Source organism: Cervus canadensis, chromosome 21, assembly GCF_019320065.1.
Source record: "Cervus canadensis isolate Bull #8, Minnesota chromosome 21, ASM1932006v1, whole genome shotgun sequence".
NCBI lineage: Eukaryota > Metazoa > Chordata > Mammalia > Artiodactyla > Cervidae > Cervus > Cervus canadensis.
Window position 1 is genome coordinate 20,911,187 of NC_057406.1, and position 27,210 is coordinate 20,938,396.

The 27,210-nt window shown below is 40.5% G+C and overlaps 2 protein-coding genes across 3 annotated transcripts in view; both read left to right on the forward strand.

The window, feature by feature from the left end:
* The window catches only part of LOC122423477 (basic proline-rich protein-like), a 32,287-nt gene extending 16,842 nt beyond the window's left edge, over positions 1 to 15,445 (forward strand). Inside the window, exons 2-4 of the mRNA XM_043440578.1 lie at positions 12,987 to 13,022; positions 13,981 to 14,240; positions 15,350 to 15,445. Of these exons, the coding sequence (XP_043296513.1) occupies positions 12,987 to 13,022; positions 13,981 to 14,222 (278 nt within the window). The 3' untranslated portion in view covers positions 14,223 to 14,240; positions 15,350 to 15,445. The remainder of the gene's footprint in view (positions 1 to 12,986; positions 13,023 to 13,980; positions 14,241 to 15,349) is intronic.
* LOC122423475 (basic proline-rich protein-like) overlaps positions 1 to 27,210 on the forward strand; it is a 125,228-nt gene that overhangs the window by 80,657 nt on the left and 17,361 nt on the right. The gene's annotated exons all lie outside the window — the stretch shown is intronic.

Consider the following 27,210-nt stretch of genomic DNA (forward strand, 5'->3'; position numbering starts at 1 on the left):
TAAAATTTTTCAGTATCATTCATCAGGGACACTGGGCCTAGGAGGTCTCAGTTCAGTTCAGTCACTCAGTCGTGTCCGACTCTTTGTGACCCCATGAACCGCAGCATGCCAGGCCTCCCTGTCCCTCTGAGAGGTCTAGTCAGGTGGAAACTTGAAATGGGAAATCAATGAACCTGAGGAGGAAGACAGGAGAGGATCACAAGGCACCAATCACTCTATTTCCTCATTACCAAACAGCTTTAAGACAAGTAGTAATCATTAGGGAAATGGCAGTTTGTGGTCCATGTTTCTCAAAATCAGAATCAACTTGGATACCTTGTTAAAAATACACAGTTGTTGTTGTTGTCCAGTCACTTAATCATGTCCAAATATTTGTGACCCCATGAACCGCAGCATGCCAGGCTTTCCTGTCCTTCACTATCTCACAGAGCATGCTCAAACTCATGTCCATTGAGTCACTGATGCCATCCAACCATCTTGCTCTTGTTTCCCCCTTCTCCTCCTGCTTCAATCTTTCCAGGGTCTTTTCTAATGAATCTACCCTTCACAACAGCTGGCCAAAGTATTGGAGCTTCAACTTCAGCATCAGCCCTTCCAATGAATACTCAGGTTTGAGTCCCTTTAGGATTCATTGGTTTGATCTCCTTGCAATCCAAAGGACTCTCAAGAATCTTCTCCAACATGTCCACTCAAAAGTACCAATTCTCACCATTCAGCCTTCTTTATTTTCCAAATATCACATGTACACATAACTATTGGAAAAGTCATAGCTTTGACTAGATGAAACTTTGTCAGCAAAGTAATCCCTGTTTTTATCATTTTTCATAGCTTTTCTTCCAAGGAGCAAGTGTTTTTTAACTTCATGACTGTGGTCACAATCTGCAGTGATTTTGGAGCTGAGGAAAATGAAGTCTGTCACTGTTTCCATTCTTTCCCCATCTATTTGCCATAAAGTGATGGGACCAGATGCTGTGATCTTCATTGCATCATGGCTGTCTGAGGAGGCCTTGCAAACAGCTGAGAAAATAAGAGAAGCAAAAGGCAAAGAAGAAAGGGAAAGATATACCCATGAATGCTGAGTTCCAAAAAACAACAGGGAGAGATAAGAAAGCCTTCCTAAATGAACAATGCAAAGAAACAAAGGAAAATAATAAAATGGGAAAGATGAGGGATCTCAACAAAATTAGAGATACGAGGGTACATTTCATGCAAAGATGGGTGCAATAAATGACAGAAATGGTATGGACCTAACATTAGCACAAGATATTAAGAAGAGGCGGCAAGAATACACAGAAGAACTAAACAGAAAAAAGATCTTCATGACCCAAATAACCACAATGGTGTGATCACTCACCTAGAGCCACACATCGTGGAGTGTGAAGTCAAGTGGGCCTTGGAAAGCATCACTGAGAACAAAGCAGGTGGAGATGATGGAATTAAGGCTGAGCTATTTCAAATCCTAAAAGACGATGCTGTCAAAGTGCTGCACTCAATATGCCAGCAAATCTGGAAAACTCAGCAGTGGCCACAGGACTGGAAAAGGTCAGTTTTCATTCCAATCCCAAGAAAGGCAATGCCAAAGAACGCTCAACCTACCACACAATTGCACATATCTCACATGCTAGCAAAGTAATGCTCAAATTTCTCCAAGCAAGGCTTCAACAATACATGAACAATGAACTTCCAGATGTTCAAGCTAGATTTAGAAAAGACAGAAGGACCAGAGATCAAATTAGCACTTCCATTGGATCATAGAAAAGGCAAGAGAATTTTTTTTAAAAAATTTACTTTTTCATCATTGACTATGCTTAAGCCTTTGACTGTGTGGAGCACAACAAACTGTGGAAAATTCTTCAAAAGACGGTAATTCCAGACCACCTTACCTGTCTCCTGAAACACCTGTACTCAGGTCAAGATGCAACAGTTAGAAATAGACATGGAATAATAGACTGCTTACAACTTGGGAAAGGAATACCTCAAGGCATCAGTGATTCACTAACCACTGAATCATTTGATTCTCAAAAATGTTTGAGACCTGTATGGATTAGTGACCTTGAATTATACCTGTTATTAAATTTCCAGATTGCTGGGTTTGTGGGCCTTGTGGAGTCTTTGTGAGCTATCCCCTCCAGATAGGGGTCGCTAATCCTTCCCAGGAGGAGGTGGGGGAGAATGGCAATTACAAGGACATCTTGATGGGAGTGGTCCCTGCTGAGGTTCATCATCTGGTTGTGGTCCCTGATGAGGTTGATCTTCTTGTGGAGGTGGTGTCTGCTGAGGTTCAACATCTAGGTTTTCACCACTAGCAGGGGATCCAAGTGGTGATGCTCTAGGTCCCTCAAGATTCTCTGAAACTGCTCAGAAAATCCCTGGTTTTGGTTCTCTACATGGCACAAGAATAGAAGAATTAAGTGATGGAAGACTCCCACCTCATTTTCATCTCTTACCAGAGATGACCTTATCAGATAGTCACTTTCTCCCAGGACCTGCTTCTTATCTATCAACTTCCCTCTTACCTCAGCTTCATTTTGAAGTATTCAACCATATACTGGTGATATTGTAGTTCTTTGATCCTGAGACAAACACGTGTCTTCAATTTGGATAGAAAGACAGTGATGTATACATTAGAATATTCAGAGGATGCTTCCATAGACAGAAGAAAAGCAAAGGGATTGTCCATGTCAGTTATGTTGCCAGTTTTATTTGGGGTCACTGACATAACCTGAAAACTGTGACTCCAAGTCTCTCCAGTTGAGTGCATATGTGGAACCCTGCTACGCTCAGACCAAGCAATAATAAGAGAGAGAGGAAGATAAAGTGATGGCTCACACAGGCATCACTAAATAACTGTGGGCAATTTTAATTCAGTACAGGGACTAAGTTGTTTAGAGAAACATAAAGAAAGGGACCTAAACTCCACTTTTTTGCTTTTTCCTTAAACCTTATATTTATACCAATGAATAGTGAGGAAGTAGAAAATAGTTGATATTTGGTTCTCAGGAGTCATTTCTGCACAAAGGGAAAAGGCAACACACTCCTTGTTATCCAAGATAGAAATCTCTGCTATTAAAGTTTGGCCCTGCTCATAGCCCTGCGATCAAGGTTGGGTGAAGTATTATCTTTACCTTTAGGAGCTCTAACATGAATCAGTTTATGACAAGACAGTGATGCTAGTAAGATGTCAGAAGAATGAAAAGTTTTAACTCAAAGAAAAGGGGGGTTGATTTGATTGAGGATTAATTATTTTACAATTGCACAATTGAAAACCCTTCATTGTTGTCTTCTAGGAAAAGAAGTGGAAGTTGGAGAAGAGAGTTCTTTCTAAATCCTTCAGGGCTCACAACCGTTCTACAGGAAAAGAGACATTTCCAGCCACAACTTGTATGTTCTCTAAGTTAACTTTTGAACCCCAATCTGTGATGCTGTTTCAAAGGGAGGAAGACATGCAGGGGTGGCAGAGCTGCTTGTTTTGAGGATCAGTCCTTGAGGATTCAGGTCTTTTGTCATGTGAATTTGATACCTAAAACCCTAATGCTAATTTAGGTTAAGTGCTGGGATATTCCAATGTCATATTGTAGTGTCCTTCTGTCCTCTTAATTCATGAAATACTTATATTAACACGGTTTCTTAAGATTGCAGGACCAGAAGTAAACATGTGGATACAATCTTGCCCATACTGGGCACAGCACATAGAAATATTCAATGTGGGTGGGAGTAAAATGAGAGCACTGGGCCCTGGAATCTCTGTATCTCCATGTAGAGAGAAAAGGAGTCTCTCTCTCCGAGAAGGTTCTGAATGGGCTTCACTTCCTCCATCCATCTAGCATTCCCTAGCAAGGCCACTGTCATCCACTGCCTACCTCAGTTACCATAGCATCTTCATGAGGGAATTTCTCTGTTCCAGTCTTGTCTTTTTGTAATTCATCCTTCCTTACAGTCAGAGTGATTTTTCTAAAAACACAGATTTTACTTTGTCATTCCTCTGGTTAAAGTTCTATATCAGGCTCAAATAGCACTTGAAATAAAATGTGAGGCCTTGGCACCAGTGAGGATGTAAAGGGTCTTGTCCTTGTCTTAAGAACTTTGAAGTTCATCTTTCCTTTCATATATGTCTCCTCTTTACCAGCTTCCTCACTGCAGTGTGATCTTTCAAGTCTGAAGCAGTGTCTCAGCACTCTCCCCCTTTATTCTTACCAGAAACTGGGCCTTGATCTGAGCTCAGGACCAGCAAGGCCACTGAGTAGCATCTTGGAGGAAGCTCTGGAATGCTGTCAACTCAGCGCTGGGAGAAACCAGACAGCTTCCTTAATAAAGGTGACCAGAAAAGTGATATCTTGGAGTTCTATACTGAAAAGTCCTTGTCACTGGACAGACATGGTCATAGTTGGGACTTAGCCCCGCAGAATGGAATGGGTTGGCTGTGCCTAGTGTCTTGTTTTTAAAAGGTGCAACATGCAACAAGGGAGAGTTTTATAAAATCAATTTCCAAGCAGTCACAACTGATACTAGAATTCTTCTTTCATGTATGATTTTCCGTCTGTTCCTTGAGACTCTTTCTCTGTCATGCCTATGTGTTCATGTGTTTATGTGTGTGTGTTGACAGTGATCCTATAACCCAATGTGAAGTTTGTCAATATCTTTGTCCATTATTATGACTGAACTCCGTCATTCATGGTTTTTGGGTACCTATATATATGATATGTAGCAGAACATTTTGATTATGTAGAGATTATCGTGGTTTACCTTTGAAGTGTGAGTGGAGAACCCATGCCTTTGTACACATGGAAGGCAGAAGTTTGACCCTCAGTCAACTCAGACCCTCAGAGGTCATCTACGATTTTTTGGTTCTATTAGGGAAGCTTGTCATTGTTGAACAAAGATGGCCTAAGACTTTCTATCATTATTATTATTTTGGGGAGTTATAAAATTTACAAAAACAAAGGGATACACAGAATTCACCGTCAGATATCTAGGACAGAAAAAGACGAATATAGTTCCTTGAATAGATCATCTTATTTTATGTGTCTAAGGCTTCTTCCATGCCCTTTCCCTTTTCTGAAATTTCCCATAAAATTCTGTTTGATTTTATTTCTTCTAGGAAATATTTTTACCAGCCCCCTGACCCAGGCTGCCACTGGCACTTTAGTGACCACAATGATGCATTCCAAATAAGACACTCTGATACTCTCTTCATATATACAGTGGAATATTACTCAACCACTAAAAGTTATAAAATAATGCCATTGACAGTAACATGGATGGACCAAGAGAGTGTCATAAGTGAAGTAAGCCGGAGAAGGGGAAATATTATATGATAGTATTTAATAATAATAATAAGGGGAAATACCCTTAGGTGTGATCTAAAAAAAAATGACAAAATGAACTTACAAAACAGAGAGACTCACAGGCTGAGTTCCCTCACTGTCCACCTGAAACCACCATGACATTGTTCATCAGCTAAGCCCAGTTTAAAATAGGAAGTTTAATGTTTGCGAGGAAAGAGGCCTCAATTGCATTGCCTTGATGTTCTATTTTCTATCAGCTTTCCATCAGTTACAACATGTTACAAAATGTTTTCTCAGATTGTCATTTAGCAAAGGGAATTTTCTGTAGAATATTTTGGATGCTCATTTCTCACCATTCTCTGTCTAAAACTTATTTGTTGTTATTTTCTTGGCTTAAGCAATCCTCTCTGTGTGTTTTTTTTTTTTTAACTTTTGTATGTGGTAGTTTTGCTATGAAATTTCAGGGAATATTTATCTGACCACTTTTAGGGCCTATGCTATAATTCACTGGTTTTGTTGACTTTAACTTTAAAAATTTTCTTCAAGGTATGTGTTTCCAAATTCTTATTTTACCTGCATTGCAATTTTCAGGTGCTTGTTATACTGTTATATTGAGTAGTTGTCTACTCATCCTTTTATTTGATGGTTGAAATAGTTAATATCATCATCTGGAATTTATTTCAGAACTAGAACAGGGTTTATGTAATTGTTCAGCTTTTGAGCAGTATTGATGGTAATTTTTGCCAAGATCATGCCATATGGGTCCCATCACTTCATGGCAGATAGAAGGGAGAAAGTATAAACTGTGACAGATTTTATTTTCTTGGACTCCAGAATCACTGCACACAGTGGCTGCAGCCATTAAATTAAAAGACACCTTTCCTTGGAAAGAAAGCTATGATAAACATAGTGTATTAAAAAGCAGAAACATCATTTTGCTGACAAAGTCTGCATAGTCAGTGCTGTGGCTATTCCAGTAGTCATATAACGATGTGAGAGTTGGACCATAAAGAAGACTGAGCAACAAAGAACTGATGTTTTCAAATTGTGGTGCTGGAAAAGACTCTTGAGTCTCCCTTGGACTGCAAGGAGATCAAATAAGTCAATCTGAAAGGAAATCAACCCTGAATATTCATTGAAAGGACTGATGCTGAAGCTGGAGCTCCAATACTTTGTCCACCTGATACACAGAGCCAACTCATTGGAAGAGACCCTGATGCTGAGGAAGACTGAGTGCAGGAGGAAAAGGGGTGACAAAAGGTGAGATGGTTAGATGGCATCATCGACTCAACAGACATGAATTTGAGCAAACTCTGGGAAACAGTGAAGGACAGAGGAGCCTGGTGTGCTACAATCCATGAAGATTCAGAGAGTCAGACAAGACCTAGAGACTGAAAAACAACAACAAAGTAGTAACTTCAGAATGATGTTCTTGAGTTCTCACAAGGAGAGTCACAGAGCCAGAAGTCCTGAAGGCAGTGTCCTTGACCGATGTGAATGAGTGGGTCACTTGCTCTGTAAATGAGGTCTGGGCCTTTGTGAAAGGTTGCAGATAATATTGCAGGAAGGCTTTCTGATACAGTGAGTTTTTCTGTAGATAACTGTGCCTTTGCAGGGTGACGGGGCAGATTGGTTTCTTTTCCTGGCGTAATAATGGATATATTCCAGAAAGGGGCCTGTATCCACAGTTGGAGATTTGGGACACCTGCATGTCTATATGGTGAGGCAGAATGACTCCAGCTGGGCTTGGCAGGAGAGAGGGAGTAGTTGTAGGGATAAAAAGATCCCCTCTCAGTACTGGGAGCAATGTTTCTGGTTTCCTCAGACAATAATTTGGAAAGCAAACTGGAGACAAAGGAGTCCTCACAAGGTGGCTTTTGGTAGACCTTCCAGAGACAGAGGAGAAGGGTCAGAGACAAGGAGAGGGAAGTGGCAGCAAACTGGAGTAGGGGCTGGGAAGAGGGCGGTCCTGCTGGAAGGCAGGCTTCCCTTTGGCTTGGTGAGGGAAATAACAAGTGACTCTTCAAAATATCACTCAGTTTAGAACCTTTCAATAACCTTTCAATAACCTTCTCCATTGTCAGCCACGAAGGTGAGAGATTAGTGTGCTGTGACAGGAAAAATATCAGCCCTGAACTCACCAGTCAGAACAAAAACAGAGGAAATGGAAAAGCTGAAAGAGAAGGCTGTCCCTCAGGAAGGGTGAAGAGGAAGCAAAGAGCATGACCACAGCAGCAGCTTAGGTATCTGCAAAGGATTGGAAGCTCTCAAGCAATGCACTTGCCTCCTCATATGGCTGCTTAACTTGACATGTATCAAGGAGAATTCCTAATTTCCTTCCCTAAAACCTGCTCTCCTGCAATCTTTTCTCAGTTAAAAACAGCTGTTTCAGAAAAATTAAAAAATAAAAGGCAGCTGTTTCATCCATTTGTTTAAAAATTAACTGGGGATTCATTCCAGACAACTCATCCCCCATACTTTCACATTAGCAAGTCAATTTGGCTGGACCATCAAAGTATACCCCAAATATGAGTCCATCCATAAGATCTACCACAGGAATCTGGTACAAGAGGTGTTTGTTCTCTCCTAGAGGAGTGTAACAGCCTTCCAGCTGGTCTCCGTAACATTCTTGCCTTCCACCACATCCCATGTTAGTTCTCCACTCAACAACTGGAATGACCTTGAAAAAATACAAATTAGATCATATCACTTTCTTGCTTAAGCACTCCCAGTTTTTCTTACATGTGTAGTCAGGTATACATTTCGTACCTTAACTTTCTTTTTTTTTTTTTTTTTTTTAATTTTTTTTTATTAGTTGGAGGCTAATTACTTCACAACATTTCAGTGGGTTTTGTCATACATTGATATGAATCAGCCATAGAGTTACACGTATTCCCATCCCGATCCCCTCTCCCACCTCCCTCTCCACCCGATTCCTCTGGGTCTTCCCAGTGCACCCAGGCCCGGAGCATACTTGTCTCATGCATCCCACCTGGGCTGGTGATCTGTTTCACATAGATAGTATACATGCTGTTCTTTTGAAACATCCCACCCTCACCTTCTCCCACAGAGTTCAAAAGTCTGTTCTGTATTTCTGTGTCTCTTTTTCTGTTTTGCATATAGGGTTATCGTTAGCATCTTTCTAAATTCCATAAATATGTGTTAGTATGCTGTAATGGTTTTAATCTTTCTGGCTTACTTCACTCTGTATAATGGGCTCCAGGTTCATCCATCTCATTAGAACTGATTCAAATGAATTCTTTTTAATGGCTGAGTAATATTCCATGGTGTATATGTACCACAGCTTCCTTATCCATTCGTCTGCTGATGGGCATCTAGGTTGCTTCCATGTCCTGGCTATTATAACAGTGCTGCGATGAACATTGGGGTGCACGTGTCCGTTGCATTCCTATATATAACAGTAAAGAAAAGAAATTAAGGAACATAAATTCACCATTGCAACAAAGATAAAATAACTTAGGAGTATATCTACCTAAAGAAACAAAGACCTATCATAGAAAACTATAAAACACTGATGAAAGAAATCAAAGAGGACACAAACAGATGGAGAAACATACCGTGTTCATGGATTGGAAGAATCAATATTGTCAAAATGGCTATTCTACCCAAAGCAATCTATAGATTCAATGCAATCCCTATCAAGCTACCAACGGTATTTTTCACAGAACTAGACCAAAGAATTTCACAATTTGTATGGAAATACAAAAAACCTCGAATAGCCAAAGTAATCTTGAAAAAGAAGAATGGAACTGGAGGAATCAACCTGCCTGACTTCAGACCGTACCTTAACTTTCAACAGCCATATTGTCAGTGACAGAAAAAGAGGCTCCAAAAGCGGCACAATATGACCGTTGTTCCATCTAATCCTCCAACTCTAGGAAGTCAAATTAACAGAAATTGACAGAATTACCCTTGGTTGTTTCACAAAACATGTGCTGCATTTTTTTTATTTATTTATCTTTTATTGAAGGATACATGCTTTCCAGAATTTTGCTGTTTTCTGTCAAGCCTCAACATGAATCAGCCATAGGTATACACATATTCCCTCCCTTTTGAACCTCCCTCCCATCTCCCTCTGCATCCTACCCCTCTAGGTTGGTATGGAGCCCCTGTTTGAGTTTCCTGAGACATACAGCAAATTCCCTTTGGCTATCTATTTTACACATGGTAATCTAAGTTTCCATGTTACTCTTTCCACACATCTCACTCTCTCCTCCCCTTTCCCCATGTCCATAAGTCTTTTCTGTATATATGTTTCTCCATTGCTGTCCTGCAAATAAATTCTTCAGTACCAGTTTTCTAGATTCCATTTATATGTTTTAGAATACAATATTATCTTTCTCTTTCTGACTTACTTCACTCTGTATAATAGGTTCTAGGTTCATTCAGCTCATTAAAATGACTCAAATGCATTCCTTTTTATGGCTGGGTAATATTCCATTGTCTACATGTACCAGTACTTCTTTATCCATTCATCTGTCGATGGACATCTAGGTTGCTTCCATGTTCTAGCTATTGTAAATAGTGCTGCACTGAACAATTGAATACTTGTGTCTTTTTCAATTTTGGTTTCCTCTGGGCATTTGCCTAGGAGTGGGATTGCTAGATCATAAGGTGGTTTTATTCCTAGTTTTTTAAGGACTCTCCATACCATCTTCCATGGTGGCTGTATCCATTTACACTCCCACCAACAGTGCAAGAGCATTTCCTTTTTCCCATACCCTCTCCAGCATTTATTGCTTGTAGACTTTTTGATGATGGCCATTCTGACTGGTGTGTAGTGATATCACATTTTTTTTTGATGTGCCTTTCTCTAATAATGAGCAATGTTGAGCATCTTTTCATGTGTTCGTTAGCCATCTATATGTCTTCCTTGGGAGAAACATCTGTTTAGGTCTTTTTCCCACTTTTTGATTGGGTTGTTTGTTTTTCTGGTTTGAGTTGTATGAGCTGCTTGTATATTTTGGAAATTAATCCTTGGTCAGTTGTTTCATTTCCTATTATTTTCTCCTATTCTGAGGGTTGCCCTTTCACCTTGCTTAGAGTTTCCTTTGCTGTGCAAATGCTTTTAAGTTTAATTAGGTCCCACTTGATTACATTTGTTTTTATTTCCGTTACTCTAGGAGGTGGGACATAGAGAATCTTGCTGTGATTTATGTCATCAAGTGTTCTATGCTTTCCGCTAAAAGTTTTATAGTTTCTTTCTTACATTTAGGTCTTTAATCCATTTTGAATTTGTCTTTGTGTATGGTGTTAGGAAGTGTTCTAATTTCATTGTTGAACATGTAGCTGTTCAGTTTTCCCACTCCATTTATTGAAGAGGCTGTCTTTGCCCCATTGTATATTCTTGCCTCCTTTGTCAAAAATAAGGTTGCTGTGGGTGCATGAGTTTATTACTGGGCTTTCTATCTTGTTCCATTGGTCTACATTTCTGTTTTTGTGCCAGTACCATACTGTCTTCATACTTCATACTGTAGCTGTATGTACCCTACTGTCTTCATACTTCATACTGTAGCTTTGTAGTGTAATCTGGAGTCAGGAAGGTTACTTCCTCCAGCTCCTTTCTTCTTTCTCAAGACTGCTTTGGCTATTTGGGGTCTTTTGTGTTTACACAAGAATTGTGAAATTTTTGTTCTACTTCTGTGGAAAATGTCATTGGCAATTTGTCAGGGATCACATTGAATCTGTAGATTGCATTTTGTACTATAATCATTTTCATTTTCAGAATATTGCTTCTTCCTACCCAGGAACATGGAATATCTCATCTATTTATGTCTTCTTTGATTTCTTTCACTAGTGTCTTAAAATTTTCTATGTATAGTTCTTTTGTCTCTTTAGGTAAGTTTACTCCTAGATATTTAATTATTTTGGTGCCATGGTGAAATGGGATTGATTCCTTAATTGCTCTTTCTGATTTTTTTATTGTGAGTATATAGAAATGCAAGTGATTTTGGTGTATTGATTTTGTATCATGAAACTTTTCTAAATTCACTGATTAGCTCTTATAGTTTTCTGATACTATCTTTAGGGTTTTCCATGTACAGTATCATGTCATCTTCAGTGAGAGCTTTACATCTGCTTTTCTGATCTGGATACTTTTTATCTCTTTTTCTTCTCTGACTGCTGTAGCTAGGACTTCCAGAACTCTGTTGAATAATAGTCATGAAAGTGGACATGCTTTCAGTATCTGGTGGCCCGAAAAGGCTGAGGGTCAGACATCTACCATTCATGTGTGCCCATGGATGTTATCCACATATATTTCTTAAATAAACTGAAATGATCTCAATTATCAAAATGATTTACAATGCATCATATACATAGGTAAAAAAAATACCGAGAATGATGTAGTTTGTGCCACATGAAGGCCAGAGATCACAGTTAAAACACACACAAATGACAAGGGGAAGGACAAAGAAATGCATTCACCAAAAAGACTGAAAATTAGATGGCGACAGAGCAGTTCTAATATCTGTGCTGAATGCTTGGACATTCTCCCTCAAAAGCTTTGCCCACGTCACATGTTGTACCTTTTACAAACGACACACTAATATCATTCTATCCACTCCATCCTGCTGGGATAAGTCCCAACTATAACTGTGTCTATCCGGTGACAAGATCTGCCCAGTACAGAACTCAAAGACACCATTGTTTTGGTCCCCTTTATAAAGGAAGCTGCTTGGTTCCTCTCAGGACAGAGCTGAGAGCAAATCGAGAGCTTCTTCCAAGATGTTGCTGATCCTGCTCTCAGTGGCCTTGCTGGCCCTGCGCTCAGCTCAAGGCTCAGTTTCTGGTAAGAATAAAGGGGGAGGGTGCTGAGACTCTGCTTGGGGCTTGGAGGATCACACTGACTGCAGTGAGGAAGCTTGTAAAGAGGAGACATAAGTGAGAGATGTGGCTGCAGGCTGCTTAAGACAAGAGGAAGGTCCTTCACCTCCTCTGTGATGTGAAGGCCTCAAACTTAGTACAACTGGAAACCAGCACAGAATTTTTAAGCAGAGGAATGATAAATTAAGACTTATCTCTGTGCTATGAAAGGTGTGTTACAAAAAGGCAAGACTGGAACAGACAAGTTCCCTCATGAAGATGCTATGATAATCAAAGTAGGCAGTGGGTGAAGGTGGCCTTGCTAGGTGATGCCAGATGGATGGAGGAGGTGAAGACCATTCAGAGTTATTTCAGGGACAGAGACAAGAGTAGTAAATCTCTCTGTGTCTACCTAGAGATATGGAGATTCCAGGGCACAGTGGTCCCATTCTACTCCACCCATGGTTAATATTTCAGAATGTTTGCCCAATATCGGCAGGATTATATCCATGTCTTTACTCCTGGTCCTTTTACCCTGAGAAACCATGTTAATGTAAGTAAAGTATTTCATAAATTAAAAGGGCAAAAGGACACTAAAGCATCACACTGAAATATTCCAGCATTTAACTTAAATTAGCATGAGAGTTTGAGGGATCCTAAGAAGGACAAAAACGTCTCTCCTCTTTTGAGTTTCTGGTTGATTCTCAACACAGAAACAGGTCTGCCATGTCTTCCTGTCTTCCTCCTTTTGCAACAGCATCAAGACGGCAGTCAAAAAGTTATAATATCTTGGAGTATATACAGAGTGTGTCCCTTTTCCTGTAGAGCATTGTGAGCCCTGAACGATATAGGCTCATCTTCTGCTTCTTTTCCTAGAAAGCAGCAGTGAAGAGTCTCTGAGCACCGTATTAGGTAAGTCACAATTAATACTCCATCATCTTTCTTTTTTTCATTAGCAACTTTTTGTTCTCTGGTGTCCTATTATTATCATTATCTTGTGAAGAGTTATCATCAGTGCTAGAAACACTAAAGATAAAGGCCATCCTTTCTAACCTTGGCTTTCAGGACCATGAGCAAGGTCCTAACATGAAGAGCATGATGTCTAGCCTGGATGACACTGGATATGCTGCCTGTCCCCTCAGGTCAGAAATGATGGTTGAGAGATAACAACAAAGGGAAGGAGTCATGTTTCTGACTCCTGCAACCTGAGAGCCAATCACTCAACTATTGCCTTCTTCCTCAGTATTCTCTTTCAATATGTCATTTAGTAAACCTGCAAAGAAGCTAGGTCTGGTTCATTTTTGCTCTGGTTTTCTGCTCAGCTGTGTCACAGTACCCAATTAAAATTTTCAAGTTATTTAGTGACCCCTGTGTGGGCCATCATGTTTCTCTCTCTCTCTCTTTCCTAGTATTGCTCCACCTGGTTTTAGAGTCAGAGTGGTTGACATATACTCTCAATGGGCAAGACTTGGAGAAAGAATTGGCAGGTTATGTCAGCGACCCAAAATATGTCTGGCAGGCATAACTGACATGATTAATCCCTTTGCTTTTCTTCTGTCCTTGGAGACATATTCTGGCAATTCTAAGATATCCAGCACCTTCTTTTTTGCCAAATTGAAGATACTCTTTTTCTCAAGAGCACAGAGCTAAGACTCAGCTTCACTAGTATGTGGGTACTGCAAAAAGAAGAAGTGATTAGGAAGGATGTTAGTAGTCGAGAGGAGTACAGTAGAAAGAAGAACTGAGTAGGAAGGAAGCTAATACTTGAGAGTCAGGTTCTGGAGGAAAGAACTTTCCAAGAGTTTATCAAAGATCAAAATGAGAGGGGAACCTTCCGTCACCTAGTTCCTCTCTCTTTATGCAAACTCAGGTTCAAACTCAGACGATTTTCCCAAACCACCTCCTGGAGGACCTGGAGGGCCACCACCTAGACCCCCTCCTAATGATGAAGACGAAGGTGAGGAACCTCCACCAGGGCCACCTCCACCAGGACCACCTCCATCAGAACCACCTCCACCAGAACCACCTGCATCAGGACAACCTCCACCAGGGCCACCCCCACCAGAGGAGCAACCTGAGGAGAGTCCAGATGAAAACACACCATCCGAGTAATCTGAAAGTCATTGACAGGTATGACTCCAGCTCACTCTCCACCAAGGGCCCTAACCCTACAGGTCTCACACTTTAGTGAGTCACTGAATCAACAGAAAATGTGTGAAAGTTGCATAGTCCTGGACACAAGTTCTAAAGGTGTCTAATCAAATGGTCTGAAATAAGGTAGCAAAACCTTATAATTATTACCAACTATCCAAGGTGATTTCAATTTTGAGAAGCAAGGACCATAAATTGCCTTTTCTCCAATGACCACCTGTCCTAAAGTGGGCTGCTGATGAAGAAGTACAGCATGTTCTCCCTTGTCCTTTTCTCTCCTCCTCCTCCAGCTCAATGACCTCTCTTCTCAAGTTTGCACCTGATCAGGCCTCTCAGGTGCAGTGTTCCTACTAAATGATACTTTAAGTTTAGGTTGCTAAATTTATCTAGCTAAAATATTTCCTTTTCAATTAGTATATGGTCAAGGTAAAAAAATAACTGAACAGAAAAGTATGAGGCTAACTCTTAATGGCATCCACATTCTACCTTCCCACTTCCTTTCCCAAAGGCCACCACAGTTAACTTGAATATCACCTTGGAATCACTTACACCCTTTTAAACACAATTATCTTTTTCATCCACAAATGATGTCATACTTTAAGCAATTTTATAGGTTGCTTATTTCAAATAACATAGTCCTTAAAAGTAGCCGTAACAGTTCATAAAGCTATATGGGTCCGTTTAATCCTCATTTCGTTTACTTCTTAATTTTGCTGGCCCATTTTCTGGCTGTGCCATGATTTTTTTAACCAACTCTGTATCAATGGACATTTAGGCAAGTTTCAGTTTTTCCTTAGTTAAAAATCGTTTGCAGTAACCATCTTTGTAAACATATATTTGAACACTTTAAATAGCAACCAAGAGAGAAACAACCTAAGAACAACCTTTTATATTGCAAGCAACGATTTAGAGCTTGCAATAAAACATTATGTATTAGGTGCACAAAAATGACAGATCAAAAGAAATTTGGAAGGAAACTGAAGAGGGAAGAAGGAGAAATGTGGACTCAGCTAATTCCCATCACTGTTATCTGCAAGGATTAGAAACCACTTGCCCACTTTGTGTCAATCTCCTTTTTTGCTTTTCAGAGCATGAGTATGAAGACACCAGTCCTTCAGAAAGCCATGACATTGGAAGAAGGCAGTCTGTCTTCAGTTCACCAATAAAATAATCAGCATTCAGTTTCTAAGTGTCACGTCTCATTCTGGGTGTTTGTGAGTCTGAAATTTGAGGGCCAGGAACCCAACCTAGGAATATCCAAAACCGGTTCACACTGATACTTCCAGCAGCATTCCTCCTGGATTGCCTTCTTAGAAGAAACTTTTCCTTGGTTCTTTGCTTGGGGACCACAATGTGTATCTACTTTCTACCTCCTATTGCCTCCCCCTTCCACCTGACACCTTTATTCAGAAGCCAGGTGCCTTTCCTATCCTTCCCTGGTTTCTATAGCAGTAACGCAATGTTTTTATTATTTTCACAACTTTCTAGTAATTTTAGGGAAATAAAGAAAATATTGCAAATGTGAAGAAGTGACAAGAGCTGAGGGAATGCTTAAAATTTCCAAAAGAATTGATCCTGGTTTCTAGGAAAATAAATGTGATACTAGGTCCCAAGTCCCTCAAGCTCATTACCATGTCCCCCCTTTTTAGACCATTTCGGTTTTCTTTCTAGATCCCCCACCTTTCTATAACAACATGTGAGTCATTTTCATAAAGGAGATGACATGTTGTTTCTAAAAAGCAAGGAAAATTTGGGGTTCTTCAGACATGCGTTTATCTTATCTCTTTTAATAGCTGGAAAAGCTACAAGCACACTACTTCAACTTTCAGAGCCTTAGTTTCCCTATCCATATAATGAGTATAATATTAATACCTACCCGAGGGTACAAACAGTAACAAATACCATACATAAATCCCAGCAGAGGAACTTCCCTGGTGGTCCAGTATTTAAAACTCTACCCTCCCAATGCAGGGGACCTGGTTCTATCTGTGGTCAGAAAACAAGATCCCACATACTGCAACTGTAGATCCCTATGCTGCAACTAAAACATAGCACAACCAAATAAACAAAAATATATATTTGTTTTAAACACTGGCAAAGATTGCCTTCACCACTTCTTAATAATTATTACAGGGAAGACTAGTACATGTGAAACTGTAGGAAATTAAATATTTCCCAAATTAAACTGTTCATACTGCTTTGTCAGAAGATTAAATTACAATATTTTCCAACAACACCTCTTCCAAATTCAAAAAACAATGAAAAATTATTTGATTTATGGTAGCACTTTCTGGTTTCTTTTCATCTGAGTGATACTATTTCTGATACTGATTCTCTCATGGTACATTGATAACTTCCACTCACTTCTATTTCTTACAGAGTTGGAAAATATTCCTGGGTTAAAACACACTCTTACACTGAGCATAACAAGATCAATATTTAAAAAGAAACCTTACATTGAGGCTGTTGACATCAAGTGAAAAAATGAATGTTTTGATTCCATCAAAGTCTCCCCTACCTTCAAATCACATAGAATGAGGATCTGTCTAGGGTGGAAAACAGCCCATTCATGAACATCTCTGGCAAACACTGACAAATCTTATGCGCTAGAGAGAGGGGATGTCAGGAACATTCCTTCAGAGCCAGATTTATACTAACTCCAGGTCTACTCACTATAATACTGTTCATGAAAGCTGAGTATGATTTTATTTCCGTACCTACGAGCTCAGACTCTTATGCTGAACAGAAGTTAACTGAAACAAATAGATTTTATTTAAACTGCTTCTTAAGTTATTCATGTTTAAACGTAATATAGAAATTCTCATGGTGGATTGTAGCTTTGGACTATATTTTTGATTCTGATTTTGGCATCTACTAAAAGTAATAGAATTTTAAGCTTTCTGTCAGCAAAATGAAAAATACTTTCTCTATTTTCAAAAAAAAATAGAATGCATTTCATTTTAAATTTGGCAAATATTTAAATTATATTTAAATAAAATTTTGTCTTAAAAAAATGGAGCACAACCCCCTCCCCACCCCCCAACAAACACACACACAGGGGCGAGGTATTCTCAGAGGCTGCAGCATGGGCACCAGTGGTCACAGCAGGCTTGGAGGTGTGATGGCTGCGGGGTCTGGTGCCCAAAGACTCCCTCCTGGACCACTAAAGGAGGCTGTGTCACCTAGACCCCATTGGTCCCCAATCCTTATTCCTCCTTTCATTCCCTCAGAGGCACCTCAAGAGATGCCAGTTTTCAGCTGGGCTGCATTTCTGCAGTGTGGGTCTCAGTAGGGCCAGCGTGTGCATTTGCAGTCAAGGCCAGGAAACAGCTGCACTGCCTCAAGCTCATCTGTCTACAGAAGAGGTGGGGGACTCCGAAACTATGACAGAGCCCACTTTGCATCACCCATACTCCCACGGTGGGTGGGTCCACTCGCGAGACAGGCACTGGGGCTGCTAGCGGAGAGTGCCAGGGTTTGAGAGAACCCAGGCTGGCCCACACTCTGAAGAAGGGGTGGAAGGCTGAGGCCAGGTGGGGGTCCACAGTCCACCTTCCACACACCACCTCCAGGTGGGCAGGAGAGGCCAGGGATCTGAGGACAGAGAAGGAGAGCCACCTGCTTCCCCAGACATCCATCACTCCTGTGGAAAGGCCTAAGCCCAGTCCGGAAGGTGCAACAAATCCAGCACTTCTGCAAGTCTCAATAAGACCTTCATCAATTGTGTGTGTTCTACCCAGCTCTGACTTTCATGCCGTGTTCCTATTGAAAATGGCGTAAAGCAGAGAGAACCAATTTAATCCAGGGTAGAAGAAAATAACATGGAATGTCTCTTTTCTCACCCCCAGAGAGTCTCCAACCATGGACCTAACACCTCTAATACTTTGATCTGTGACAGAAAAAGAGGCTCCAATATGGGCTGAATATGATTCTTGTTTCAGCCAGTCTTCCAGCCTCAGGAAGTCAAATTTAGAAGTTTTGACAGGACCCTCGATTGTTTCACAAACTATGTGCTGTTCTATTATTGAGGGAACTTCAAAAATCCACTTTTTATAAAAGTTTCAGATGTGTTCCACTTTAAGCACCCTTTATTCCACCAAGCACCTTTTATTCCACGTACTCCTTGGAAGGAAAGTTATGACCAACCTGGATAGCATATTTAAAAGCAGAGACATTACTTTGCCAAACAAAGATCCATCTAGCCAAGGCTATGGTTTTTCCAGTAGTCATGAATGGATGTGAGAGTTGGACTGTGAAGAAAGCTGAGCACTGAAGAATTGATGCTTTTGAACTGTGGTGCTGGAGAAGACTCTTGAGAGCCCCTTGGACTGCAAGGAGATCCAACCAGTCCATCCTAAAGGAGATCAGTCCTGGGTGTTCATTGGAAGGACTGATGTTGAAGCTGAAGCTCCAATACTTTGGCCACCTCATGCAAAGAGTTGACTCATTGGAAAACACCCTAATGCTGGGAAAGATTGAGGGCAGGAGTAGAAGGGGATGACAGAGGATGAGATGGCTAGATGGCATCACCGACTCGATGGACATGGGTTTGGGTAGACTCCGGTAGTTGGTGATGGACAGGGAGGCCTGGCACGCTGTGGTTCATGGGGTCGCAAAGAGTCGGACATGACTGAGCGACTGAACTGAACTGAATTGATTCCACCAAGATTATTTTGGTTCCAAAGGCAAGAAACCCAACTAATTAGCTAATGTGGAAAAGAAAAAATGGAATATGCAAAAAAAAAAAGGGGGGGGGACATCAAACATGAGTGGATTCAAAGGCTCAAAAGTTTTTTGTTTTTTTTTTAATTTTTTTATTAGTTGGAGGCTAATTACTTAAAAGGCTTTAATTAATCAGTCTTCCCATGTGACTTTACTTTCTCCACCAAACATATTAACATCTGAGCATCATTCTCTCTTTGGCCCGGTAACTTCATTTTTCCTGGAGCTATTAGTAATTGCCCTCCGCTCTTCTCCAGTAGCATACTGGACACCTTCCAGCCCAGGCAACTTATCTTCCATTGTCATATCTTTTTGCGTTTTCATACTGTCTGTGGTGTTCTCCAGGCAAGAATACTGGAGTGGATTGCCTTTACCTTCTCCAGTGGACCACATTTTGTCAGAACTCTTCCCTATGACCCATCTGTCTTGGGTGTCCCTGCTTGGCGTGGGTCAAAACTTCATCGAGTTTCCCTTTGCCATGACAAAGCTGTGATCCGTGAAGGGGATCAGCTCTGGATGTGTCTGCCAGTGAAAGTAAAGTCCAACGCAGTAAAGAATAATACTGATAGAAACCTGGAAGGTTCTGTCCATAAATCAAGGTAAATTGGACATTGTCAAGAAAGAGATGGCAAGATTGAACATAGACATCTTAGGAATCAGTGAACTAAACTAGACAGCAATAGTGAAGTGAAGGTGCTCAGTTCTGTCCAACTCTTTGTGACCCCATGGACTATAGCCCACAAGGATCCTCTGTCCATGGAATTTTCCAGGCAAAAATACTGGAGTGGGTTGCCATTTCCTTCTCCAGGGGATCTTCCTGACCCAGGGATTGAACCTGGGTCTCCCACATTGCAAGCAGATGCTTTACCATCTGAGCCACCATGGAAACTGGACAGGAATAGGTGAATTTAATTCAGATGCCTATTATATCTACTACTACATTATATCCTGGTGGCTCAGCTGGTAAAGAATCCACCTACAATGTGGGAGGCCAGAGTTCGATCCCTGGGTTGGGAAGATCTCCTGGAGAAGGGCAAGGTTTCTCTCTTTCACTCCAGTATTCTGGCCTGGAGAATTCCATAGACTGTGTATAGTGGTGCATGGGGTCACAAAGAGTCAGACACAACTGAGCAAACTTCACTTCACATTATCTCTACTACTGTGGGCAAGAATCCCTAAGAAGAAACAGAGTGACCCTCATAATCAAAAAGAAGTCGGAAATTAAGTACTTGGGTGGAATGTTAAAAAGGACAGAATAATCTTTGTTCGTCTCCAAGGCAAACCATTCAACATCACAATAATCCAAGTCTTTGCCTCAACCAAAGAAGCTGAAGTTGACTAGTTCAATGAAGACCTATAATAGTTTCTAGAACTAACACAAAAAGAAAATGTCCTTTTCATCATAGGGGATTGGAATGCAAAAGTGGGAAGTCAAGAGATACCCGGAATAACAGGCAAGTTTGGCCTTGGAGTGCAAAACAAAGCAGGGCAGAGGCCAACAGAGTTTTGTCAACAGAACACACTGGTCACAGCAAGCACCCTCTTCCAGCAACACAGGAGACGACTCTACATATGGTCATCACCAGATAGTTAATACCAAAATCAAATTGACTATGTTCTTTGCAGATGAAGATTGAGATGCTCTGTACTGTCAGTAAAAACAAGGCCAGGAGCTGACTGTGCCTTAGATCATGAACTCTTTATTGCAAAATTCCGGCTTAACTTGAAGAAAGTAGGGAAAACCACTAGGCCTTTCAGGTATGACCTAAGTCAAACCCCGTATGGTTATACAGTGGAAATGACAATTAGATTCAAGGGATTTGGTCTGATAGATAAAGTGCCTGAAGAAATATGGACAGAGATACATAACACTGTATATGAGGCAATGACAGAAACCATGCTAAAAAAAAGGTTTTACAATGAAAGACCATCATGAACAAAGTTAAAAGATGCTCAAGATTTAGAAGAAAAATATTTATAAAATATATATCACACAGGACTGATGCCCACAATATATAAAGAAAGCAAACAGTAAAAGTACAAAATAATCATGAGTATGGATAAGTATGAAATCAGACCAGGCACTCTGGCTGCTGTAAGAGACTGCCAGGGTGATTCCAAAGGTGTCTGGGTTCCTGGTCACTGTGTCAAATCTACAGCTTTGTCTGGAAATGTATTGGATCAGCCAAGACTATGCTGAAAGGCTAAAGATAATAATTCTGCTGGTGTCTGGGTATATGCTGCTTTACTTGTAGTCCTTTTGAAAAGTATGAGATGGATGGTAGCCTACTCTTAGGAGCTATGCGTGTCTTTAATCCACATTGGCCTCTACATTCACACAGCCATCCCAGCCCAATTTGGGAACTGCTAAAACCTGGAGGGAGCCATAGATCTTCCAGAAATTCTAACGCTCACTGTTCAGGCTCTTCATCCATAACCAGGAACACACTGGAGAGGCTGTGGGGACTCCAAACATTGACCCTCAACTGTGGAGTGTTGATCACTCCAGAGGTAATCTGACGGTTTTCCATCTCTATTCTTAGAAAAGATTTGTCTGATATGACTTATCCAAATTTCTTGATATATACGGTACACCATGGTACTTCTTTTATGAGATACATGCAAGTTTGTTATAGAATGGCAGGGCATCTAGGGAGGGGAAAAAATGGGCAATAATTTAAAAGGTGGAAATGGCTCAAAGTAATGGGGACCTGGAAACACATTCATTTTCTTAGCAAGAGGATCAGTTATTTTGGAGTTTCATTTTTGTTTATTTTTCTTTAATTTTTATTTTATATTGCACTATATGGGCATACCAGACCACCTGACCTGCCTCTTGAGAAACCTGTATGCAGGTCAGGAAGCAACAGTTAGAACTGGGCATGTAACAACAGACTGGTTCAAAATACGAAAAGCAGTATGTCAAGGCTATATGTTGTCACCCTGCTTATTTAACGTATATGCAGAGTACATCATGAGAAAAGCTGGGCTGGAGGAAGCAAAAGCTAGAATGAAGATTGCCAGGAGAAATATCAATAATGTCAGATATGCCGATGACACCACCCTTACGGCAGAAAGTAAAGAAGAACTAAAGAGCCTCTTAATGAAAGTGAAAGAGGAGAATGAAAAAGTGGATTCAAAGCTCAACATTCAGAAAACTAAGATCATGACATTTTGTCCCATCACTTCATGGCAAATAGATGGGGAAACAGTGGCTGACTTTATTTTTCTAGGCACCAAAATCACTGCAGTTGGTGATTGCAGCCATGAAATTAAAAGATGCTTACTCCTTGGAAGGAAAGTTATGACAAACCTAGACAGCATATTAAAAAGCAGAGACATTACTTTGCCAACAAAAGTCTGTCTAGTCAAGGCTATGGTTTTTCCAGTGGTCATGTATGGATGTGAGAGTTGGACTATAAAGAAAGCTGAGTGCAGAAGAATTGATGCTTTTGAACGTGGTGTTGGAGAAGACTCTTGAGAGTCCCTTGGACTGCAAGGAGGTCCAACCAGTCCATCCTAAAGGAGATCAGTCCTGAGTGTTCACTGAAAGGACTGATGTTGAAGCTGAAACTCCAGTTGTTTGGCCACCTGATGTGAAGAGCTGACTCATTGCAAGAGACCCTGATGCTGGGAAAGATTGAGGGCAGGAGGTGAAGAGGAAGACAGAGGATGAGATGGTTGGATGGCATCACCAATGTGATGGACATGAGTTTGAGTAGACTCCAGGAGATGGGGATGAACAGGGAAGCCTGGCGTTCTGCAGTCCATGGGATCACAAAGAGTCAGACATGACTGAGGGACTGAACTGAACTGATAGTTGATTACAATGCTCTGTCACTTTCATGTAATACAGCAATGCTATTCACATATACATATACAAATGTCTATTGCTTTTCAGATTCTTTTCTCATATGGGTTATTGCAGATTATTGAATCAAGTTCCCTGTAGGTCCTTATTGATTATCGATTTTCTGTATAGTATGTATAGTAGTGTGTATATGTTAATCCTAACACCTAATTTATACCTCCACTCGCAGCTTTCCCTTTTGGTAACCACAAGGTTTTTTTCTAAGTCTCTACATCTATTTCTGTTTTATAAAAAGTTCATTTATATCATTCTTAAAATTCCACATGTAAGTGATATCATGTGACTTTTGCCACTCTCCTTCTGACTTACTCAGTATGATAATTGCTAGGTTCATCCCTGTTGCTGCAAATGACATCTACTCTTTTTATGCCTGAGTAATATTCCACCATTAGAGGTACCACATCTTTATCCACTCATCTCTTAATGGATACTTAACTTGTTTCCATTTCTTGGGTTTTGTAAACAGTGCTGCAGTGAATATTGGTGTGCATGTATATTTTTGAATTATGATTTTCTCCAAATGTGTGACTGCTGGATCTTATGGCAGCTCTGTTTTTACTTTTTTTTTTTTTTCATTTATTTTTATTAGTTGGAGGCTAATCACTTTACATGTTTTTAATTTTTAAGGAAACTCTGCACTGTCGTCCATATTGGCCGTACCAGTTTACATTCCCATCAGTGGTGTAGGAGGGTGCCCTTTTCTGAAAACTCTCTCCAGCATTTATTATTTGTAGATATTTTGATGATGGCTATTCAGGATAATGTGAGGTGATACCTCACTCTTGTTTTGATTTGCATTTCTCTACTAATTAAAGGTGTTGAGAACAAACATTAAAAGTATCCAGGCCTCCCTAGAGTGAGGCAGACTCTTGCTAGCCTCTCCAGCATTTACTGTTAATATTTTATGGATTTCCTCCTAATTTTGTCCTAAAGGACAAAAATGGTATGGACCTAACAGAAGCACAAGATATTAAGAAGAGGTGACAAGAATACACGAAGAACTATACAAAAAAGATCTTCATGATGCAAATAACCACAATGGTGTGATCACTCACCTAGAGCCAGACATCATGGAGTGTGAAGTCAAGTGGGCCTTAGAAGTGTCACTATGAGCAAAGCTGGTGGAAGTGATGCAATTCCAGCTGAGCTATTTCATATCCTAAAAGATGATACTGTCAAAGTGTGGCACTCAATATGCCAGCAAAATTGGAAAACTCAGCAGTGGCTCAGGACTGGAAAAGGTCAGTTTTCATTACAATCCTAAAGAAAGGCAATGCCAAAGGATATTCAAGCTACTGCACAATTGCACTCATCTCACATGCTAGCAAGGCAATGCTCAATTTCTCCAAGCAAGGCTTCAACAGTACATGAACCAAGAAATTCCAGATGTTCATGCTGGATTCAAAAAAGGCAAAGGAACCAGAGATCAAATTACCAACATCCACTGGATCATAGAAAATGCAAGAGAATTCAAAAGAAAAAAATCTTTTGCTTCACTGACTATGCTAAAGCCTTTGACTGTGTGGATCACAACAAACTGTGGAAAATTCTTCAAATGATGGCAATTCCAGACCACCTTACCTGTCTCCTGAAACACCTGTACTCAGGTAAAGAAGCAACAGTTAGAAACAGACATGGAAAAATAAACCAATTCCAAGTTGGGAAAGGAATATGTCAAGGCTGTATATTGTCACTCTGCTTATTTAGCTTCTGTGCAGAGTACATCATGTGCAATGATGTCCTGGATGAAGCACAAGCTAGAATCAAGAGTACTGGGAGAAATATCAATAACCTCAGATATGCAGATGACACCACCCTTATGGCAGAAAGTGAAGAGAAACTATGGAGCTTCTTGATGAAGGTGAAAGAGGAGAGTGCAAAACCTGGCTGAACAATACATGGTATTGCTACTCTATTACAGATTTCTGAATAGAGATCTTTAGAACGGGATTCGCTACTAAGAAATGTCCACATGTTTCTAGTTGATTCAGTGATTCACTAACCACTGAATCATTTTGATTCACAAAAATGTTTGAGACCTGTATGGATTAGTGACCTTCAATTATACCTGTTATTAAATTTCCAGATTGCTGGGTTTGTGGGCCTTGTAGAGGTCTTTATGAGCTATCCCCTGTGGATAGGGGTCACTAATCCTTCCCAGCAGGAGGTGGGAGAGAGTGGCAATTACGAGGACCTCTTGATAGGAGTGGTCCCTGTTGAGGTTCATCATCTGGTTGTGGTCCCTGCTGAGGTTGATTTTGTGGAGGTGGTGTCTGCTGAGGATTACCATCTAGGTTTTCACTAGGAGGGGATCCAGGTGGTGATGCTCCAGGTTCCTCATGAGGTCTCTGAAACTGCTCAGAAGAGCCCTGGTTTTGGTTCTCTACATGGCACAAGAACAGAAGAAGTTAGTGATGAAAGGATCCCACCTCATTTTCATCTCTTATGACCTTATCAGATAGTCGCTTTCTCTCAGGACATGCTTCTCGTCTATCAATTTTCCTCTTACCCTCAGCTTCATTTTGAAGTATTCCTATTCATTCATATACTGGTGATATTGAGTGTTAGTTCTTTGACCCTGAAACAAACACGTGTCTTCAATTTGGCTAGAAAGAAGGTGCTGTGTACATTAGAATTTTCAGACGATGCCTCCAAAGGCAGAAGAAAAGCAAAGGGTTTGTCCATGTCAGTTATGTTACCAGTTGTATTTGTGGTCACTGACATAACCTGAAAATTGGGACTCCAAGTCTCTGCAGTTGAGTGCATATGTGGAACCCTCCTGCTCTAAGACCAAGCAATAATAAGAGAGGGAAGAAGATAAAGTGAAGGCTCACACAGGAGTCACTAAATAACTATGGGCAATTTTAATTAAGTACAGAGACAAAGTTGCATAGAGAAACATAAAGAAAAGGGACCTAAAGTCCACCTCTTTGCTTTTCCCTTAAACCATATATTTAAAGAGATGAACTGTGAGGAAGTAGAAAATAGTTGATAGTTCATTCTCAGGAGTCATTTCTGCACAAAGGGAAAAGGCAACACACTCCTGTGTTATCCAAGTTAGATATCTCTGTTATTAAAGTTTGGCCCTGCTCATAGCCCTGTGATCCAGGTTGCATAAAAGATTATCTTTATTTTTAGGAGCTCTAACGTGAATGAGTTCATAACAAGACAGAGATGTTAGTAAGATGCCAGAGAAATGAAAAGTTGTAACTCAAAAAAAGGGGGGTTGATTTGATTAAATATTAATTGTTTTACAATTATGCAGTTGGAAAAACTTCATTGCTGTCTTCTAGATGAAGAGGTGGAAATTGAAGAACAGAGTACTTTCTAAATTCTTTAGGGCTCACAACCATTCTACAGGGAAAGAGACATTTCCAGCCACAGCCTGTATGTTCTCTAAGTTAATTTTGAACCCCAATCTGATGTGATGGGGTTTCAAATGTGATGCTGTTTCAAAGGGAGGAAGACATGGGGGTGGGCAGAGCCACTTCTGTTTTGAGGATCAGTCCTTTGAGGATTCAGCTCTTTTGTCCTGCCTACGATCCTTCAAACACTAATGCTAATTTAGGCTAAGTGCTGGGGTATTTCAATGTCATATTGTAGTGTCCTGTCCTCTTAATTCATGAAATACTTTACTTATATTAACAAGGTTTCTCAAGGTTGCAGGACCAGGAGTAAACATGTGAATACAATCTTGCCCATACTGGGCACAGCACATAGAAATATTCAACGTGGGTGGGAGTAAAATGAGAGCACTGGGCCCTGAAATCTCTGTATCTCCATGTAGAGAGAGAGGTAGTCTCTCTCTCTCTCTGAGAAAGCTCTGAATGGGCTTCACTTCCTCTATCCATCTGGCATTCCCTAGAAAGGTCACTGTCATCCACTGCCTACCTCAGTTACCATAGCATCTTCATGAGTTAATTTCTCTGTTCCAGTCTTGTCTTTCTGTAATTCATCCTACATTATAGTCAGACTGAACTTTGTAAAAAACAGATTTTACTTTGCCATTCCTCTGGTTAAAGTTCTGTATCAGGCTAAAACAGCACTTGAAATAAAATGTGAGGCCTTGACATCAGTGAGGACGTAAAAGGCCTTGTCCTTGTCTTAAGAACTTTGAAGTTCACCTTTCCTTTCATATATGTCTCCTCTTTACCAGCTTCCTCACTGCAGTGTGATCTTTCAAGTTAGAAGCAGAGTCTCAGCACTCTCACCTGTTATTCTCACCAGAAACTGGGCCTTGATCTGAGCTCAGGACCAGCAAGGCCACTGAGTTAACATCTTGGAGGAAGTTCTGTAACTTCCTTGTCAACTTTCTTGTCAACTCAGTGCTGGGAGAAACCAGGCAGCTTCCTTAAT